The sequence below is a fragment of the Pagrus major genome, chromosome 1 (genome assembly GCF_040436345.1).
Source record: "Pagrus major chromosome 1, Pma_NU_1.0".
In the NCBI taxonomy this organism is placed as follows: Eukaryota; Metazoa; Chordata; class Actinopteri; order Spariformes; family Sparidae; genus Pagrus; species Pagrus major.
The window spans coordinates 15666991-15688162 of NC_133215.1; the positions used below are offsets into that span (position 1 = coordinate 15666991).

At 40.9% G+C, this 21172-nt stretch overlaps 3 protein-coding genes and 1 non-coding gene across 5 annotated transcripts; 2 read left to right on the forward strand and 2 right to left on the reverse strand.

Moving 5' to 3' along the window:
• The first annotated feature begins 781 nt into the window (after positions 1 to 781).
• Positions 782 to 5118, forward strand: rps6 (ribosomal protein S6). The gene is made up of 6 exons (XM_073466244.1): positions 782 to 873; positions 1533 to 1664; positions 2233 to 2443; positions 3090 to 3236; positions 4401 to 4558; positions 4985 to 5118. Exons 1-6 carry the CDS (start codon positions 868 to 870, stop codon positions 5078 to 5080), a joined length of 750 nt encoding a protein of 249 aa, XP_073322345.1. The 5' UTR covers positions 782 to 867; the 3' UTR covers positions 5081 to 5118.
• A 543-nt stretch (positions 5119 to 5661) lies between these two features.
• LOC140996040 (perilipin-2-like) lies at positions 5662 to 8408 on the reverse strand. Of its 2 annotated transcripts, XM_073466257.1 has the most exons (7): positions 8336 to 8408; positions 8219 to 8249; positions 7728 to 7911; positions 7012 to 7094; positions 6693 to 6930; positions 6459 to 6595; positions 5662 to 6086 (listed from the first exon to the last, which is right to left on the reverse strand). In XM_073466257.1, exons 2-7 carry the CDS (start codon positions 8237 to 8239, stop codon positions 5745 to 5747), a joined length of 1005 nt encoding a protein of 334 aa, XP_073322358.1. In that variant the 5' UTR covers positions 8240 to 8249; positions 8336 to 8408; the 3' UTR covers positions 5662 to 5744. The 2 variants fall into 2 exon arrangements, with proteins under 2 accessions (XP_073322358.1, XP_073322366.1); XM_073466265.1 differs by lacking the exon at positions 8336 to 8408 and having other exon boundaries at positions 5848 to 6086; positions 6452 to 6595; positions 8219 to 8327.
• A 503-nt stretch (positions 8409 to 8911) lies between these two features.
• On the reverse strand, positions 8912 to 8993 carry trnas-cga (transfer RNA serine (anticodon CGA)). The gene has a single exon. It is a non-coding gene; the product is annotated as a tRNA-Ser (tRNA).
• A 1315-nt stretch (positions 8994 to 10308) lies between these two features.
• LOC140996053 (WD40 repeat-containing protein SMU1-like) lies at positions 10309 to 20269 on the forward strand. The gene is made up of 12 exons (XM_073466277.1): positions 10309 to 10334; positions 12777 to 12987; positions 13065 to 13217; positions 13302 to 13412; positions 15236 to 15358; positions 16043 to 16162; positions 16354 to 16470; positions 16586 to 16713; positions 18571 to 18697; positions 18795 to 18956; positions 19772 to 19924; positions 20171 to 20269. Exons 1-12 carry the CDS (start codon positions 10309 to 10311, stop codon positions 20267 to 20269), a joined length of 1530 nt encoding a protein of 509 aa, XP_073322378.1.
• The last annotated feature ends 903 nt before the right edge of the window (positions 20270 to 21172 follow it).

A 21172-nucleotide genomic window follows, 5' to 3' on the forward strand; every position in this document is an offset into this window, starting at 1 on the left:
TTTAGTTTTCTAGAATTAATTCTAGATGTAACAGAATTAAGGGAAGAAGTCATTTTTGGTCTGTTTCTCACACTGTGAAATGAGGAACTAAGTTCAAAAGTTGCTTTCAGGCTGAAGTAGCGTATGACATGTCACCAGTTCTGCATCAGTGAACTGCTAAACAGTCAAGGTGGTGTGTATATTTAGACATTATTTGTGCAGTGTACCAAGGGTTTTTCTCTGACTGGACTGGGATGGTTATAATCTTGACATCACAGCTGCTCAGATACTCTCTGGCGCCCTCTGGCCGACGCATGCTCAGTGACTCCATAATGCCCTCATTGTGTTGATGTAATTTAGGCTACTTACATGATCATAACCATCGATTATGGGGATCATTTTGATAATGTGATTTGTTTATCTTGCTGTGAGTTTTCAGAGGAGACTTTGCACAAGTCTGCTAAAGTTGCAGATTCATGCGCTGGGGTTAGCTTGATCATGTTTATAGTGTAAAGAAGATGAGACAAGTAAATAAATAAATAAATAAATAAATAAATGAGATAACCCAGATATGCTTTTTGAGAAGAAAGTTGGACAACATTATTGGAATATGGCTCTTTTTAGCTGAAACATTCCTTTTAATTAACACAGATGATCAAATTAAAGATGAGAACATACATGTTTAATTTGGTTAATCGTTAAATGCATGTTTTGTTTGCTCGCTTGAGCTTTTTTGGTGTGAATTTGTTTAATAACCTTCAGCTGGAGTCTGATGAGAACGTTGCACTCAGCCAGTTATCGCGAGAACATTTCAGGCCTATGTGAGACCACGAAGCGGATATCCGTTCTCTTTTCCGTGGCGGACCGTCGTAGGGCCGGTTTGGCAAAATGAAGGTACAATGTTTCCCTAACTATAAATCTGTATTGAAGGCTATTTTCTTTAAAATACTCCCGTGTTGTGGATGCCATGGTTCTGAGCTTTAAAGCGGAGTAGTTAAATGTTACATTCGCGGGTCATACACGAAGGATGAGCTTTGATTATGATAGCATCCAGCGCTGAGGATTCTGTCGGCTAGTGGTTGTAGAAACATGGCCGCACACTGAGAGAAATGTGCACCGAGCTCGAGTCTCAGTTAACTGCAATAAAGAGCTTTCAAACTTTTTAGCCGACGTCATTTAAACTTTCTGTGTTATCCGCGTGTTCAGTTTTAGTCGTTTCACTGGTTATATTAATGCTAGCAGTGTACATGGGGCTAATGTTAGCGAGCTATCAGTTAGCCGGCAGAGAAGCTAACAGGCCTCCGAGCCATTGAATCTCTTAAGTCTAGCTTTAGCGCGAATACGCTAATTTATAATTATTACAGTTATAAGTCAGGGATTGTGTCAGGTGCCACAAGTCCTCCTGTAATGCCAAATGTGCTTTACAACTCTCTGATCTGACATTACCTGCTACACCTGCCTCCATGAGGACTTTTGGTAACCTGTCATGACCTGTGTGTACCCTAACATGATGAAGTACATGTAGTAACAATCACATTGCAACTCTTTTTCAGCTGAACATCTCATTCCCCGCTACTGGCTGCCAGAAGCTGATTGAAGTTGATGATGAGCGTAAGCTGCGTACTTTCTACGAGAAGCGTATGGCCACTGAGGTGTCCGCTGACCCTCTGGGAGATGAGTGGAAGGTAATGTAATGATATTTACTCTTTGTACCTGATGTGACTTGCTGTGAAAGTGTTATATACTCACAATGCAGACTGTGGCACACCAGTAGACCCTTTTTGACTGGTCTGTAGTCATTAAGGGGGGACAGCGTGTTGCCAAAGTAACTGTGGAACTGCTTTACCAGATGCAACCAGGGCCTGAATCAGTGGATGGTTGAACTGCAATGCTCTCTCATTCAACTTGTGTCTACTATCAGACACTAAAGCTGTTTTTCTCCGATGATGGCTAAAATGCAGCAGGTTTTGTATCCTCGCATCTATACTTTTCATCTTCCTCCTCCAAGCGAGGATGAGAGCGAGTTGCAAGGAGATACATGATTAAGGGAAGTGAGGGGGCATCAGTGTTTCCTTGCTGAAGCTCCTCTCTCCTCAGTGCATTTAATAGATATAAAGGTCCTCAGTGATTGTAATTTCCAGGTCATGGGATGAGAGAAGATGCAAGGAAGCATAATGAGAAGCCCCCTCTGTGTACCAGGTATCTTAAGTGAAAAAGCGGAGAAGTAACGACTGGTTTTCTCTACTCCTGCAGGGTTATGTGGTGCGCATCAGCGGAGGCAACGACAAGCAGGGCTTCCCCATGAAGCAGGGTGTGCTGACCCACGGCCGTGTGCGCCTGCTGCTCAGCAAGGGACACTCCTGCTACCGTCCCCGCAGGACCGGCGAGCGCAAGCGCAAGTCTGTCCGTGGTTGCATCGTTGATGCCAATCTCAGCGTTCTCAACTTGGTCATCGTCAAGAAAGGTAACGTTCTCCGTCTGGCTTATAAGAACTAATTTATGGAAATGGAAAATTTGATTCAGAAATGGTTAACCTGCAGGTAATTCTTGGTGGCTACACGGTGCAGATTTACTTCAGATGACCAAAACTGTCAGTTGTAAATGATTATGGCACACCAGTAGACCCTTTTTGACTGGTCTGTAGTCATTAAGGGGGGACAGCGTGTTGCCAAAGTAACTGTGGAGCTGCTTTACCAGATGCAACCAGATCCTGGATCAGTGGATGGTTGAACTGCAATGCTCTCTCATTGACTCGTCTACACCAGTATCATAATGACACTAGAGCTGTTGCTCTTTTATAATACGACTAAAATGAAGCAGTGAGTTTTTCTTTTTATGCTGGTTAAGTTTGTCAGAGTCTGGCACTCATGAGAAACCGTTAAAAGCATGGCGAGATTTCCACAAAGTGTACAGTCTCTAGTCATTCTGCTGCAGGCAGCTGCATCATTGACTGTACCCTGGACCTTTATTGTGTGCTTTTGACTTAATTTATTTTTCACGATTATTGAAATTTATGCAAGTATTTGAGACATACGCAGTGCAATTTATGAAGTGAACTTGACTTAAATCATCTTTTTTGACTCATCTTCTCCTGGTCTGGTTACCCTCAGGTGAGAAGGACATTCCCGGGCTGACCGACAGCACCGTCCCTCGCCGCCTTGGTCCCAAGAGGGCCAGCAAGATCCGCAAGCTCTTCAACCTGGCCAAGGAGGATGACGTTAGGCAGTATGTTGTGAGGAGACCCCTGACTAAAGAAGGTAAGAATAGAACCGTTTTCCCACTGCCAGTTTTTATTTAAGCCTCCCAGTGATCAGAGTGTAGCTCTTTACTGGGTGTTGATTTAACTGTCGATAAAGCTTGAGAACAAGACTGTGTGCAGGTTAAACACGAGTTAATGGGGGAAGTGGGTTCCTTCAAGGTAAAAATAGGGACCAAGGATATAAGGCTTAGGCTAAAATATTGATTTTACAATGCTTGGGATGAGCTTAAAGCAGTGTGAATATAAATATTTTATAAATGGCTTGGCTCTTTGGGTAATATTGCAATCCTTTGTGTCTAAGCTTTTTGGTTATGTGTAAAGATAACTGCACCAATTTTCAGCTTAACCATTTATCAGTGTAAAAAATGTATACACATAATTATTACCTTATCGTTTTTAAATTCTGTATATGATGCAATCAGAGGCTGAATAGTTCCTTTCAAGAAAAACTTTGGTCACCAAGAACATAAATCTTTCTTGCTGCTCCTCTGCTTCTCAGTGTGTCTGGATTTACTTTTTGAGTAAAAATTATGCATACAAACATTAGTGACAATGCAGGTGTAATGATGGAGACAAGCATGTTGGTCTATGGCATCCTTGGATCATCTTTACTCTGAAGGTTGAGCAGTAGGTCAAATACCTTGGGTGTTGGTGACGAGCTGATGCTATGCCAGAGTAAAAGCCCTTTTACTTCTGCCTCATCAGCATTTGTTAAGTACATTGTGCCAGTAATCACAATACATGTTGGCGGTGTTAAAGTCAGCTGCTCTACTTACTATGCATTTTGTAGCAACAAAGCTTTCAGCACATGGGATGGTGACAAAGTTGTTGGCCTTTCTGTGGTCGTACAAAGTCTGCTGTACAAGCTGGGATCAGGAACAGAGGTGTACTGGATACTAAACTTGAGTCAGTAAAACAAAAAACAGCAGATAAACTTCGATTTAGACCCTTGTGGGCTCACAGTATGATTGGTTGGTGCTGAATATTATTGTAGGAATCGGATAACTGTTTATCTGTGGATTAAAAAAGATAACGTGAATGCATCTGTAAAACAACTTGAGCTATTAGAGTGAATGGGAATATCATGCATCGTCACCCAACTCTATCTACCACACTTGGCATTTATTCACATTATAATAACCGGATGTCCTCTGTCTGGTAGGCAAGAAGCCCAGAACTAAGGCTCCCAGGATCCAGAGACTGGTGACGCCCCGTGTGCTGCAGCACAAGCGCCGCCGCATTGCCCTGAAGAGACAGCGCACCCAGAAGAACAAGGAGGAGGCCTCCGAGTACGCCAAGCTGCTGGCCAAGAGGATGAAGGTAATTTTGTTTCCCCCCCCCCCTCCAAGTGTTTAGCCGCTATGAACTGAAGCAGCTCTTACAATATTTGAATCATTCAGCTGACAAACATTTCTAGGTGGTTTTAAGATCAGTAAATGACTCGGATGTACTTTTTTTTTTTTTTTAATTAACACAGTATAGTTTTTCCCTAAAGTATAAAGAGCGTGAGGCAACTGAACTTTAAGCAGCTCTCAATTGCAACATATATTGATCTGAACTTTTAGTCATGGTGAAAAGTCCTTTACACAGTGAAATTATTAAACTGAAGTTAAAGGTTCGTTGCTGCACAGAAATGTTATTTTCAGGCTCAGGTTGAGGGGAATCCCTTGTGGAGGACTTGACTTGAATAGCTGCTTGTTTGATGTGTTGAGCATTTTACTGACACACATTTTGTTCCTGCAACAGGAGGCCAAGGAGAAGCGCCAGGAACAGATCGCCAAGAGGCGCCGCCTTTCTTCTCTGAGAGCATCCACATCCAAGTCAGAGTCCAGCCAAAAGTGAAATCAAAAAGTCAAATAAACTCATGTTTTGCTGAAAAATGCCTTTTTGTATTGTAATTCATTTCTTTCAATACATTGAGTCCCATAGACTAGATAATTGAAAGGTATAATGGCAGGTTTGCCAGTTGAGTTATAGTAGGCAATAAAGACTGAAATGAGAAATCAGTAAGGAGTGGCCTGGATAAAGTCAGTGGGTTGCTACTCAACAGAAACACTTTGCTAATCATACTGTAAGAACATGAAAATGTGAAATTAGTCTGTTTTTCTAGCTTGGATACAAGGAGACTTTTGAAAACCCTCCTGCTACACTGAATTAAACATTTTACTTAAAACTCAGTCTAGAAGTTGATGCAGTTTGAACAGTTACTATTTTAAAGGAGCTCTTCAGTTCTCACATGGAAAAAAGACGTGTCAGTCTCTATACTCGACCACAGACCAATTTGGCATCGAAGGTCTTTGTTCTATAACTACATGATTAACAATGCTGCATTTCCCACCCTGTTTGCACTATACAGTACACATTGTGTAATTGTGGTGGCTTGTCTGCCTGAACAGCTACCAGATTCACAAAAAGAATTAAAGTTCATGAATCTTCAACTTTTATTTTAGGCCAATATTCAGCTGCACCTGAAAGCAGTGGGACGTAAATTCAGCACACTATTCAATCAGCGACTAATACATCCTTTAACATTACACCCGTTATCAAATGGAGATGTCTTGGTTGGCCGCCTCATTCGGACGGTCGGTGGTGTAGCTCGATGGTGAACCTGGACCACATCCTTCTGAGTTGGGGTCTCGGCAGCATTGAGACAACGTCTCTCTTGGTTCACCTGGTGTTGTTGGGATGGTGGGCAGCTCAAGTCATACATCTGGCAGAAAAAGAACAAGGTAGACACAAGCTGATGCTGCAGATACTGAGGCAACCCCTGGATACTGCAGGCGAAGGTCTGCCAGCTGGTCTGAAGGTCCTGGACCAGACCTGAAGAAATGGATAAGTTCTCCATGACCTGTTGAGCAGAGGACAACAAATACTTTTGATTTGATTTATCAAAGCCATCTTCTTTTGAGCCAAGAAAAAAACAAGTTAAATGGATTTGTGAAATTACATTTTTTCCTAACATTCAAATGGATGTAAAACCACTTATTGTAATGGGCTTTCTCTACTTCTTTAAGTCATGATAAATATATGAAATAAAAAAAAAATATTTTGACAGTTTCAATAGCAAAATTTGTGTTTCTACCTCTAACAGAGACAACAGTGGGGCTTTTCAGTAACATACTAAATCTAGGTGTTGGTCATTAATGGATTAATGAACATAGAGAGGTGTTGATGGTCTTGTGCGCTTTCCAGCATGTTTTATAAACTACTCACAGCACACCTGAACAGATTGAATCCTGGACCCCACCATGCTGTAGGTCCTCCTGCACAGCTTGGCAGTGAGTGAAACCAGTCGCACAGAGTAACTTCTCCTGGGTGTCGCCACATCAAAACCCTCCAACAAGTGAGCTTCTACTTCTGTAAAGTCAGCAAGAAGATATTTTAAGTGACAAAAGAAGTTTAGGTTCTGAATGTGACTTCTTTTACATCAGTATCTCTTCATTAAGCTACGCACCTTTATCTTGTTCAGTGGGAGGAAGCATTCGGTCCATCAGAGCCTCTGACATGACCAGAGCAGAGTCCAGTCCCACACAGGCCACACTGATGGCTCTGTCCACAAGTGGCTGGTCGGCCCGGTCATCACCCTGCTGCATCATGTCCATCAGCCACGTGACACAGTCCACAGTCCCATTAGCTGCAATGCTCACCACATCCTGGATCTCATGCATCTTGGTCTTGGCAGTGGCAACAATCTGGATAAAACCAAGAAAGCCAGAGATGGTTGATGGAGAGATTTATGAGGCTCATTTAGATTTGACAGAAAGAAAACGTACCTGCTCTGTGGGTGTGTGCAGCACTGGGAACCTCGTCTCCAGCCAGTCAAGACTTTTACATGCAACGTCATTTGCAATGGAAACTGTGGAAATAATCCAGGCAGTGAAGCCATTACTGAAAAGTTGTCAAATTTCTACAATAAGTGACACCTGCAGTCTTCATTTAGCGGAGATGTTGACCCTATAAATACAACTTTATTTCCCATTAGCACTTGATTTTGAGCCAATATAAATTATTTATGCATGTACACATTTGCACATTCATGTTTATGTATGACTTTACGTATATTATTGATAGTTTTCAGTAAATAAGTTATTATTAATTATAAATCAAACCTTAATATACATTTGAGCTGAAAAAACAAATGAATTGACCTATTTACTATTGACTTGTGGATTTCATTTGATTTGGTGGTTATGCAACATTTTGCCTTCTTGAATTCATTACACTGTAAATGGATGTATTATATTGATTTAAATAAAGCAAAAATATTAATAGTAGGCTACTCAGACAGACAGAAACCAAACACAGAATCTATGCACCATGGACTTTTTTTTAACAATCTCCTTTAAATGGATGAGAAAGAGTGAACACATTATTTTAGTCGCTGTGCTGTTGAAGTTTCTCTCAGCATCCTGGGAGGATTATCAAAGGGCAGATTGCAGTATCTACATTTCACAGGTAGGCCTAACATGTGAGCCCTGACAGTACTTACTCTGTGGCTCCAGTTTAACAATGACAGGTGAAGCCAGAGCTGTCACCCTGCTCTCCAGACCCTCACACGCAGACATCAGGCTGGGGTGGCTGCATTTAGTGTCCATGTACAAGACTGACAGCCTGGCACAGGCTGAGTGAACCACTGGCAGGTTGGCCAGTCTGGCAGCTACACTCTGTCCCTTCTGCGAGAAATCAGAAGACACAAAGAGTTACAGATATAGTCCATGTTTATTAATTAACCGGTTTACTTGATGCACAGATATTCTGTATTATGTGATTATTTTAATTTTTTTCCAAGTAATCTGAAGCCCACAAATCCCAAATATATGATTTAGGGGACGTTTAATTGATAAGAACCTGCCATCCAGGCTGTTTACAACAGAAAACATCTCTAGAAACACACTGGGAACAAACAGGAGAAAGACTAGAAGTCGATTAGGAGGTGTTGATGTGTTGCATGTACAGGTAATCCAGCTGGATTGTTCTCACCTGGTTGTTGTTCATCGGCATGTTTCGTACACTGGAATAAAAAAACAACCCTTAATACGAGTAAACGTTTAAAATATAGACTTCCTTTCAGACGGTATTTGAACTGACCACTCTCACCCTGCAGAGCGCTGCTTCAGAAGTTACATCGCGTGGTCGCGTCGTCAATTAGCGCTCACCTGTGCTGAACCGCTCAGAAGCTCTCGGGCTGTTCTCGCGATATCTCAACACAGGCTGCGCATATATTCTTTAAGTTTCTGTTAACGAATTTCACATTAATTGCACGTTTAGCTGACCTGTTATCAATGACTAAAATACTCTCTAGGTTATTCTTGCAATGAATTGGAATATAGTAATATTATATATTATATTAATTGTCATTAATTAAACACTATTTTCCCTATTATTAATAGGCAACCAAATTACTTTCCTAAACTAATAATCATATTTGTAAATTATTGTGAAATTAAGGATTCGTTGATGGGTGTATTTAATAAATAAAAATAAGTGCAATGAAAAAGATTTTATAGAGTCATTTCAGACAGTGTTATCTTTTTATCATAATAGTCATTTGTTTTGCATCATATTGATGGCGCGGTGTATTTTTCAGGTTTTATATATATATTTTTCCAAGGAACCACCTTTACGGTAACGATCCACTTATTGATCATAGTCATTGATTAAAGCTGACTCCGTCGCTGTGAGCAGGATTTGAACCTGCGCGGGGAAACCCCATTGGATTTCGAATCCAACGCCTTAACCACTCGGCCATCACAGCTCTCTAAAACGTTATAAATAATACGAGGACCGATGGCCAAATGTCTCTGAGTCCTAATTTTGTATATTTAGTTTTTACATCTGAGAAATGTGACATGATCACGAGGATGTTGCTTCAGACAGTGAAACAAAGGTCAGCTTGTTGCATTGTCATACATTTCAGGAACACAAAACCCAGAACCTTCCTTACGTCAGACAACACTGGCCGCCAAATTGCGTCTGATTTCTGCAGCACCTTTCAGAAGTGATCCACGTTGATTTCTGATTCTGATGTTGGAGTCCTCAATGAAACACGGGTCACATAAATCTTCCTGTAGGTGCATTGCTGCTGCTGCTGCTGCTGCTGCTGCTGCTGCTGGTCTGTTAGAGGAGCTTGACCATACAACTGTTTGATGAGGAGAGAGTATTAACCATCAAACCAACCTATCGTCACATGAATAACTGCAAAATATTGTCAGATTTTGTTATTTATTAAAACGATTAATGACTATTTTTAAATCTTGTGTTATTAGTCTTTATTTGTATTCATTCTGCAGCTACGCCTAAATATAGATAATGCAGCACAGTGGAGGATAGTCTCTTTTTTTTGCATCCAGACAATAAAGCCTTTACAAGGTCGTTTCATAGTGATGAAACCTCTGTTCTGGATTAACGACTTTACCAACAGGTTTATTTGCTCGTGTGGGCCTCAGATTAAACACACACTCTCACTGAAGGGTCAAACATCCCAGCTGATTAACACTCCCAGCCCGCTGAGTGCAGCTCCAGCATCATACCCGCAGTGTGTGATTACAGGAGGACATTAATGGGTGGTAATCACAGGGATGAATACGCAGACGCACCCAGCTCAGGGTGTGCATATTGATGAGCACTGAGAGGGAGAGGACGTTTACAGCGATGTTATGGCTCGTGCACAATGGTTCCTACAGGCGAGCACGCTCTGAGCCACGAGCTCCTTTCCGTGGTGCTGATGCTGCTGATGCTGATGTCGTGGCTGACTGCCGCCGCAGCATCTCGTCTCCTGCACGCAACGTGCCCACAAATGCTCCTTCTGTATATCGGCATGCGTCAGGAGAGGGAAACTGGAAAGTGGGTGTGTGTGTGTGTGCGCGTAGCGCCAAGACGTTTGTGTGGCGGCGGCAGTCACAAGTTTGGGTTTGCTGCCCGCCGCAAAAAAAATGAGAGACACAGGAGAGAGCACGTGTAGTGGGTGGTCCTCAGCAGACGACTTTCACGTGGCTCTAGCGAGCGCAGAGCCCGAGCCCGAGCCGCCAAGCCGTCAGTCCGGTGCTGCAACAGCAGGAGACAACATCAGCATGGCCGCGGAGATGGAGCCCTCAGAGTAAGTGCGCTTCTCCTTTTTGTGTTTTTAATTTCTAATTGTAATTAACAAGTGTGGTGATAGATGTAGAACATACAAGCATTAATAATGATATGACCACCTGTGTGATTAAAAGAAAAACATCAGTTCTGCTGAATGAGAGGTGCCTGGGTCTGTTATGGTGACTGAGTTGTAAATTACGCATTCATCCTGGAGACTGCATGATGTTCATTTTGGGGGATTTTGCTGCGATTTTTTGCATCTTTCTTAAAGTTCCTTCTTATAAATAAAATGATATAATTTCTTAGAATATTACATGCGTGCCTGGATGTGTCATTTAAAGAAATAAACAACACTAACACGCACCAATGCAGCCTGTAAATCTGTCTTCTTCTTCCACTACTACTGCTGTTATTTATGTTCTGCGCACGCTTTTTCTGCACCCATGTGGCGTTTGTTTAATCGCCTGTGTAGCCTCTTTAATTTTTAATATACTGTGGCACATATGGCCAGTGTCCCCTGTGAGGCTGCTCAAACGCCCGCTTTGAGCCATTTAGCCCGCTGTCCTCGCTGATTAGGCTGAGAAAGAGGCGGGTCCGGGCTGTTTTGCATGCCACTATACACATGTCTGTTTCATCCACATGTGCCTGTTGATTTAATAGGCTCTCCTCCCCTCGCTCAGATGCGACTGTGCCCCTTTTTCATTGGTTGGATATTCAGTCATCCTGTGGGGAAACGTGGGGATGGAGAAGCCTACACATTTGTTGTCAAACTCACCTTCTTATGGAGGGAGGTGAAATTGTAGCATAAATGGAGAATCAGCAGGTGATGTTTATCCAGTCACCATGTCTGTGGACAAAAGCGCACGTGAAAAGACCACAAAACTTTCCTGCAGGGTGATTGCTGATGGAGTGACAACAGATGGGAAGGTGGGATGCAACTGAGAGTTGTGAAAATGACCTGCACATGGCACAGCTTTGGGACAAAACCTCCACGTGAAGCACGATTCCTGCTCTTGTCTTGTTTTGACGGGAACAGCAGTCAATCTGTGGCAGCATTTTGAAAATAAAACAGTGTTTCAGTGTCCAGTTGATCACTCAGAATCAGAAGAGTGTGACAGAAGTGATAAACACTGGCATTTCCCTCTCCGAGATCAAGACACGCCAGAGGAGATGTACTGATACTGAATCACTTCCACAGAGAAATGTTATCGCTCCTGGTAATTTAACTGTCACAGAAACAATGGCAAGGCAAGTTTATTTATATAGCACCATTCAGACACGAGGCAACTCAAAGTGCTCTACAAGAGCATAGAAATACATTAAATGTAAGACATCAAGGACATTTTTCGATTGCATTTAAAAGCAGTGCCGTATAACAAAAAGTCATACTTCAGTCAAAGTAAAGAGATAATGTTATAACATTACTGCAGTAAAACAGCACTTGAGTAAATAGTCTGAAAGTGTCTCGTGTACTGTAAGGGTAAATATACTTAAAGGAGCACTATGTAGTTTTGGAGAAGAAATTCAAACTCAGAATTGTAATATTTACAATATGAATGAGGTAATAATACAAACCCAGAAATATCTATTTTTTCCACAACTGAATAAACAAGCCATTCTCAGAGGAAAAATAAGGGCCCCAGAACACTGTTTGAAGCTAGAAAGGTGGCAGGGTACGCCACACATAAACAAAGTAAACCCGTATGAAACTGTGTTGCCCTTTAAGGTCAGTTTGTTTATTCAGTCATGAAAACAAACAGTTTGTTTATTGAGTTTGTTTAGGTATAAAAATAATGTATCCTTCTTGTTAAAATGTCTTTCCCAAAAACTACATTGTGCATCTTTAAGTATGAAAAGTAATTTTTTAATCTTAAAAGTAAATATATTTAGATGTATATATATATACTGTATACTATGAGTTGACCAACTACCGGCCTGGCTGATTATCAGATATGATAGTCAGCATTTTTCTGATGATCAAAGTCAGGGTTTTTTTTTTTTTATCTGATTGCTGATAAAAATTAATTAATTTTAAAAATGTGCTCTGGTGCAGTCTGCAAAGTAACAAGTAACTAAAGGTATCTGATAAATGAAGTTGAGTGGAGTGAAGGTATAAAGTAGCAGAAAGTGGAAATACTCAAGTACCTCAAAATGGTACTTAGCATTAGTTACATTCCATCACTGTTTCAAAGCATCATTATGTAGGAATTAGCATTTTGTGTGATCTGGCGCCCCCCACAGTGTCTGAGTGCAACACCACTGTCGTACATACAAATCATCACGCTGAGATCCTACCCTCTCACTGAGGTTACATAGTGCAGAAACAAGTGATGGGGGGCGGAGTGGCTGAGACAGAGACATCCTTCACCCTGCTACAAGACACTGTACCATCAACATGATTTTGAACCTGTTAATTAAAAGGAAAAAAATTACATAATTTTGCTCTAACCTTCTTCTCTAGTGTGATCCGCCTGATCATGCAGTACCTGAAGGAGAACAACCTCTACCGAACGCTGACCACCCTACAGGAGGAAACCACCGTGTCGCTCAACACGGTGGAAAGCATCGACAGTTTCATTGCAGACATAAAGAACGGCCACTGGGACTCCGTCCTGCTGGCCATCGAGTCCCTCAGGTTGCCCGACAACACACTTATTGATCTTTATGAGCAGGTGAGCCTTGCCTCAGTGCTGTTCTTGGCTTGAGTTTTTAATTAGCAGCATCTCATGAGCACTTATCTCTTTAACAGGTCGTAATGGAGCTCATTGAAATGAGGGAGGTGGGAGCGGCTCGCTCACTCCTCAGACAAACTGACCCCATGATCATGTTGAAGCAGACGCAGCCGGAGAGGTACATCCATTTGGAGAACCTGCTAACATGCTCCTACTTTGACCCCCGTGAGGTGAGACGATTAAGTTTTTTAGTTTTAAAACAACTGCACCAGTAAGCGCTTTAGAAAAGTAAACTCCTCTGCTTCTCGTCGCAGGCGTACCCAAAAGGCAGCAGCAAGGAGAAGCGGCGCAGAGCGATAGCCGAGGCGCTGGTGAGGGAGGTTAGCGTGGTGCCTCCTTCTCGTCTCATGGGGCTCCTGGAACAAGTTGGCGTAAGTATACCGATCAATATCCCTCTCAAAACTCGCTCTAATTATGTGACAAGGGAAGCCAACTAATCAATAAAGCACTCTGTCATTATGAATGAAAGATACAATAACGATCTCCCTCAATTCTCACCTGAAAACATATTATTTCTAAATCAGCTTCTTAGTGATGATGTTATACATGAGCACACATGTTTCTGCCAAAGACAGAGAAGTTTTGGTGAAATCACAGGAGAGATTTTCTGTATTTTCTACTTTATTTGAGATCTTCTCAGTGGTTTTGAAGTGGGCGGGGCTCAGTTAGGAAAAGGTCATGTCCATTGTCTGTATAAAATGTCCCTTAAACCTGCGTTATTTCTAATGGCCAGCATGGGGCAACTCCACTGGTTTCAAAGAGAACTGTATGTAAGCTTATGAGAAAAAGACCCTACTTCTCACTTGATTTATTACCTCAGTGAACAGTTTTCTATTGAGTTTTTCAGTCTCAATCTCTAGTTTCAAGTCTTCTTCAACACAGCATGAGAGTAAAATAGACGATAAAGCAGGGTATGATTTAGGGTGTGTCTACCTTGTGACTGAGAAGTTGCTACCACAGCGTATCCAATCCTGATATCTTCCCCAGCTTCACCCTCTCGTCCAAATGTGGTCACTTCTGACTCATAAAAACAGCCCTCTTGTGTTTTTTTTCTTCAATTAATAAAAAAACATCACACAACAAAACATAAATGTCACATTTTCATCACAGTTTTCACAGTTTTGTTTCATCACATCTTCTTCTGCAGTGATTTAATGCACCTGACTGGAGAATTAGCGCCACCTACTGTTCGTCTCAATGCACCAAACTCCTAATTTTTGCATTGTGGTAGTGGATGGAAACACACTTTAATATACGTTTTCTTTCGCTGATAATTCTCGAGTCTGCACTAAATTTGCATAGAAACTTCAAGATGAAACCACACCCACACAAACTGACGAAGCTGAATAGCAGAGTTGAAGCCGAGTTAAACTCTTGCATAAGAACTGAGGATATTTTTTCTTTCTGAAGCTTAACTTTGAATTTTGCTCATTTAATATGAATATTTAATCATAAAGAGAAATTCTTAGGATCCGAAAGCAAGTTTTCAGGAGCTTTAAAGTTTTATTGCCCTCCTTAATTCTTAAATAGATGGAGCAGCACATCAGAAGAAAATTCAGTCATGAAATGAGTCCTAAACCATCAATGTTATTTGTTTTTAATATTTTATTATTAGCTATTTCATCGGCTCTTTGGGTTTGCTAAAGTAAGCAATGCTCAGTTTCTTGCGTGGCTGTGTATTTAACACTAAACATGTGACATCTGCTATTTTGGTATTAAGAGAGGTACATTTTCCCTATGGGAAGGTTCTTGGTGATGCCCATGTTGCTTATGCAGCCAGTAAAATGTATCAAGCAACAGAATTGGCTTATTTAATGCAACACTAAAATGTTGATAGTGTTTTGGCTGCAGTATATCAAATATTATTGTGCTAATTTATAAAGCTGCGAGTCAAACTGCAACAGGACTTCTCCTGCCAATTTGAAATTTGAAAATGTATCAATAAGCGACTAAAAGTATATTTCCAGTTTCCATTCACAGTTTGTTTTCATAGTTTCAAGCTGCAAGTAGTTGCTTGATTTCCATCATGTGTTACATTATGGGATTACAACTCAACAATTTGAATATTCAAGTTGACACTTCTTAGCATTCTTGATTTTTATTGAGCCCCTGACATTGATGGAGTGAAATAGCCACAACTTCATTATGTTTTCTGCTGACTGTTCTGTTCATCATGTCTGTTCCACAGTCTATGAGAATACAGCAGTTTCCGGATCATCTCTCCCCCGACATGACCATTGAGACTTCTGGCAACAAGGAGAGACTTATGGAGAAAGAGAGCTTTCCAACTCAGCTGTACCGCCACATCAAGGTACTGTAGACCAACACGGGTTCTGATAAACTCAGCCCACCAATTTACTATATAAACTCAATGTTAAGGACGTAAGTGTTTTGCACATCCAGAGTTTGGTTTGGTAATTATGAGTTGAGGCAATATTGGCAGCACATTACAGTTTATTTACAGTAATAAAATACTCTTCTCTTTTTATTAATGAATCCAAATTTAGAGTTCATCTCCTTCTTCATGAACCCCACAATATATCTGGAAAACACACGCCGTTCATAAGTAATCTGATAGATATTTTTATACTGTCGACACGCCAAGGTGTCTTTTTTTCCTGTGATAAAGCTCAAAACAAATGCACGCTGGCAAGATAATGCTTGCACACACACACACACACACATACACAAAACTAATTACTTTACTCACCTGAAGGCACTCGTGTTAGTCTCTGGCTGTGCTTTCATCACTTGTATCCAGATGGAGCTGCCAGAGATGCTCATCCTTGCTTTTTTCTGCCCAAGGTTAAAATGGTCAGCCTACACAACTTCAGACTGCAGCATGGTGGAAATCTTAATGCCTCCCTGAGGTCGCCTGATGTTACTTTGTGCTTTATTTCTCTGTGCATCTGGATAAAACGCAGTAAACCAAATAGGTGAGCATGTGAGGGGAAGAAGTTTATGTTAATGAGGAGTTACTGTGTGCTCTCTGCAGTTTGGACGACGGTCACATGTGGAGTGCGCCCGTTTCTCTCCTGATGGCAAGTACTTAATCTCTGGGTCGGTGGACGGGTTCATTGAGGTGTGGAACTTCAACACTGGAAAAATCAGTAAGGTAAGCATATTTTATATCGTGACACTTAAAAATACAGAGACTTCTTATATTCTTAGAGAATTTTAATTGTATACATTATGTACTAGTTTGGAGCATGTAGTGTTAGTCTGTTTGTATTTATTGTTGTAACAATGTTTTAATGCTGCCGTCTTGGCCTTTCTTATCTGTGTGTGTCTGCATGGATGAATTAGGAGCTAAAGTACCAGGCCCAGGACAGCTTCATGATGATGGATGAAGCCGTGCTGTGCATGTGCTTCAGTCAGGATACAGATCTGCTGGCAACTGGAGCTCAGAACGGCAAAATAAAGGTTGGATCTGAAAATGCTGTCTTACAATAATGCGTGTTGACGTCTGAGTTAATGATGTTATTCAAGTCGAAGTCTCATCATCTTATCTCCTGAAATTTGTGTGCTGTTGCGGAAGGTGTGGAAGATCCAGAGCGGCTTATGCCTGCGCAGGTTTGAGCACGCCCACAGCAAAGGTGTGACCTGTCTGAGCTTCTCCAAGGACAACAACCAGGTCCTCAGTGCCTCCTTTAACCAAACCATCAGGTGGGATGTAACGCTCTCATGCACACACTGAACACACCGCAGGCTGCTGCAGCTGTTGAGGAAAGAAATTCATATTTAGTTGGCTGACACACCGACACTGACTGATATCAATACTAGTAAGATTATTCATATAATATAACTCAGAATGTTTTGCAAATAGCAAACATTACTGGAAATTGAAATGGATTAAACTGTAAGATCAATGAAAGTCTAACAATAAATCAGTCAATATATAGATAAATGCTTCATTATAAATAGATCTATACATGGTAGATTAATACCTAATACAGTAAATTCATTTTTAGTCTTTAAAAGGGATTTAAATATGTGAAGTCAAGGCTGTACCAGTCATTTTAAAAGAGAAACATGGTGGGAGCCTTGTTGTGGCAAAACTTTGCTTGTCTACTGTGGGAGGTGGAAGTGAGAGCGTCCACTGACCTCAGACATGATTCATAAAAGTTTCAAACGCGCACACATGAATGCGAGTTCAGCTGGGAGGCGGCGAAGGCTTTTTACAGCCCACGTTGAATTAGCTAAATGTTGCCACAACAAGCCGCATAAATCATAACAGAACTGTCTTATAGCAAAGTAGATGGGAAAAGGGAACTGGCAACACAACCAAACAAAAAGATGACTGTTTTAATGCATCTTTCAATTCTTTTAATTGTTTTTCTGTGTTATTTGGCAGTTTATTTCTCTTTTTTAATCATTTAATAGTTCTCTCAGCATACAGAGCGCATTAGAGTTGTAATATTCTGCTGCAAAATTAGTTGCACTTAAACCGAAAAATCCCCAGGATGCACTTAGGTGTCCACAATGAAAAATAGTACAAGTCTTGAGAAACTCGTAGAAGATTTTAAATGAAAATCCAGTGATTCTTTGGGTAAATCTAGAGAGATATTTTTGCTGTAAATCGAAATAACAAACATTAGAGGCTCATGATCATAAAACGTGGGTCCATTATAAAGAAAATAGGCATTTTGTTAGAAGAAAAGAGACTATCATGAGCTGTATTATCAAATTCTGCTGTTAATTTTGTTTATTTTTGTTTATAACCGTTGAAAAGCTCCATAGTTCAACTCAGATATTAGTCATCAACAGTTGGTGCGAGTGGTGCACCTGAATGTAAATATGTTGAAGCAAGGATGTCTGTCTTTCTCTCTCTCTCTCTCTCTCTCACACACACACACAGATTCCCCGTCATAGCTGAGGAGTTGAATATCTATTTCTGACTCCTGGGGGGTGTGGGCTGAGCCTCTCTGCTGTGTTTGAAGCACATGTGCTGCGTGGGTGTAACTGAGAGAGACCATGTGCTCGGGCACAAAGCTGCAACGTGTTTCTTCACTTGCGATTCCACGAGCTGGGAGTCTAACTTGTTTACATACGCAATATTATCCTCCCAGAGACGGAGTGAATCAGCGAGCAATAAGCGTTTTGTCATGCTTTAGCTAATCTGCACCCAGTCTCTTCACGTGAGCTATAAATAACACATCGGCTGTGTCATAATCTGCTCCTCGGTTCCCCTTTTCAACCACTTTCTCATCCCTAGCCGCTCAGGCCATGTGCTTTCCTTCAACTCCTCAGACCTGCCGTCCTCTAGCTGTCCAGCAGATGTCCACGGACTTTCCCTCCACTTGTCATCACCTGACTGCCCCACCCATCCACACACCTGTGCATTAAATCACTGAACTGCACCACATCCACCTCAGTCATCTGCATCTGGGTCCTTCCTCAGTATTTTCCTGCCAGCAAAAGAAAATCTCCTCTTTAGCTGAATAAACGTAGACTTGTTAATGAGTCATGGCTGCTCTTTTATTTTTTAACAACTTTTCAAATTTTCAACAATTTCATTTTCAGAATCCATGAACTGAGGTCAGGCAAGACACTTAAGGAGCTAAATGGCCATTCGTCGTTTGTAAATGATGCATCTTTCACTCAAGATGGACTTCACATCATCAGTGCTTCATCTGATGGCACAGTCAAGGTACAATGAGCAAATTATATGGATATAATTCATGTCTGTGCTGCAAGTTCTGTAATATTTATATATTTTATAATATTCATTTTATGTCATATTTCAGATTTGGAACACAAAATCCGGCGTCTGCATCAACACTTTCAAATCTCTATCCAGGACATCAGAAGTCCCCGTCAACAATGTGATTCCCCTGCCCCAAAATCCAGAGCACTTTGTGGTTTGTAACCACTCCAACACGGTGGTCGTCATGAACATGCACGGTCAGGTGAGAGCTCTCTGGCGTATCATCTGATCTGATGAACATCAGGTACTTTCATATCAGGATTGTTTGCATTTACAATAGGCTAGAATCTGCCATATGTGTTAAATTTATATTATTAATAACAAAACAAAATTACGAGTCTACATCATGCTAGCAGCTCTGTGATGCTGGACTTTGGCAAAGCGATGATCTTTAGCTTACTGCTAACATCAGCATGCTAACATGCTCAAAATGACAATGCTAACCTGCCTATGTTTAGCAGGTATAATGTTTACCATGTTCACAATCTTAATTTAGTGTGTTAGCATGCTAACATTTACTAATTAGCTCATTAGGGAATTTCATTAGTTCCCATGGTATTGGACAAATTAAAGTTTTGACCTCAAGATACGGCCAGATGAAAAGATAAGTGATCACCACAGTTATTACAGCTTATCCTGTGAGGAACATGAATACCTGTACCAAATTTTAATGCAATACATCCAATCACTGTCGAATCGTTCACACAAAACTTATCAACCCAAAAAATGTCAGCCATTATGGTGTCGCTAGAGAAAATGTCACCAAAGTCCAAGGAGATTCATCCTCTGGAGACCATGAATGTCTGTACAGAATGTACAAAAGCTGCTGAGATAATTCAGTTTGGAGCAAAGTGGTCGACCAAATGACTGATCAACAAATAGCTGCCATCCCTAGCGCCAACTTTCATCGTTCCTTCCACAATTTTTTCCTTCATTTTGTAGTATTTTAGTGATAACACCAACACAATGCCTGAACATCTTCGTATCAGCTAAATGTCTTCTCCTCTTCCGCCTCAGACTGTGAAGACATTCAGCTCAGACAGAAAGGAGGGAGCCGACTTTGTGTGTTGCACCCTGTCACCCCGCGGGGAGTGGATTTACTGTGTGGGAGAGGACTTAGTGCTGTACTGCTTCAACTACACGACGGGAAGGCTGCAGAAAACGCTGACCGTAAGCTCTGCTGCTAATATTCACTCATTATCAAGTCTGTGAGAGGCGGCAGCTCATCCACACCCATGTGAAATGCGATTTATTTAAAAAAAACACTGAGTATTTATCTAGTTATTTTTGCCTCACTTGACACTCTGACTATGTCACTGCTGCTGTGTAGCAATCTTAGCGGGGGTTAACAAGGTAACAGTATGGCTGATGGGAAACTGAGAATGTGTGGTGATCTGTGTTATTCTGCACCCACAGGTTCACGAGAAAGATGTAATTGGCATCGCTCACCACCCACATGAGAATCTGATTGCCACATACAGCGAGGATGGCCTCCTAAGGCTATGGAAACCGTAAACTGTCGCCTGTATCGCGATATGGAGGACCCAGAGAGCCCTACGCATGGTTATGAAGCAATTCATTTATTTTTATGTAACAAAAAAACATTTTTTCAAGTGGATACAGTAATCCATCAGTAAATTCTGAAACAGTTCATTGATTGAGAGCTGGATCAGAGCTCTTTAAGGACTTCTTGTCAATGTTGGCAAGAATAACTGAGGTTTGAACTCAGAACCAGCAGGTTAGAAAACAATCAATTACAATACATAACAGAACACACCATAACAACTGCTAAATGGAGCCTGGGGTGAATTTTTTTTACTTAACTGTAGCTTTTAAAGGTCAAGTGTACACTCGGAAACTCCGCAACTAATTGGTCTTTTTCAATGAATTATTATTTAATTTTTGCAGATCATTTGAACATTTCAACAAGTTCAGGTGGGCGTTTGTGATGAGGAGGAATTAGATAGATTTTGCTACATTGTGGGAAAGTGGAAAAATAATACAGTTGGCAAATGTAAAAGTGAACCAGAGGCAAGTTGATAAATCAAAAAGAAAAATAAGAAAAAAAGGTAACAAAAAGGCTGTTTTTTTGTTTTAATTTTGTTTATTCATTAAATCCCATTAAAGGAAAACAACCAACTATACTTCCCAAGTTCCAGATCTTTTTGCGGCATCAATTCAGTGTTGTGTCCCTGAATTTCTTGATTTTAATCAGGCTAATATATTTTTAATAGAAATCATTTATAAATTATATTTTTTTAAATAATTAATCTGTAATGTCTTTGCTTTATAAACTTTTGCAGGGCTGTCTTGGTCCTCCATACAATAAACATACACTTCCTCATGGATCCAGCTTCACCAGTGCAGTTTGAATCCCCATTTTCATCTCTTCTGTCTTTATTAGACATGAAAATGCAT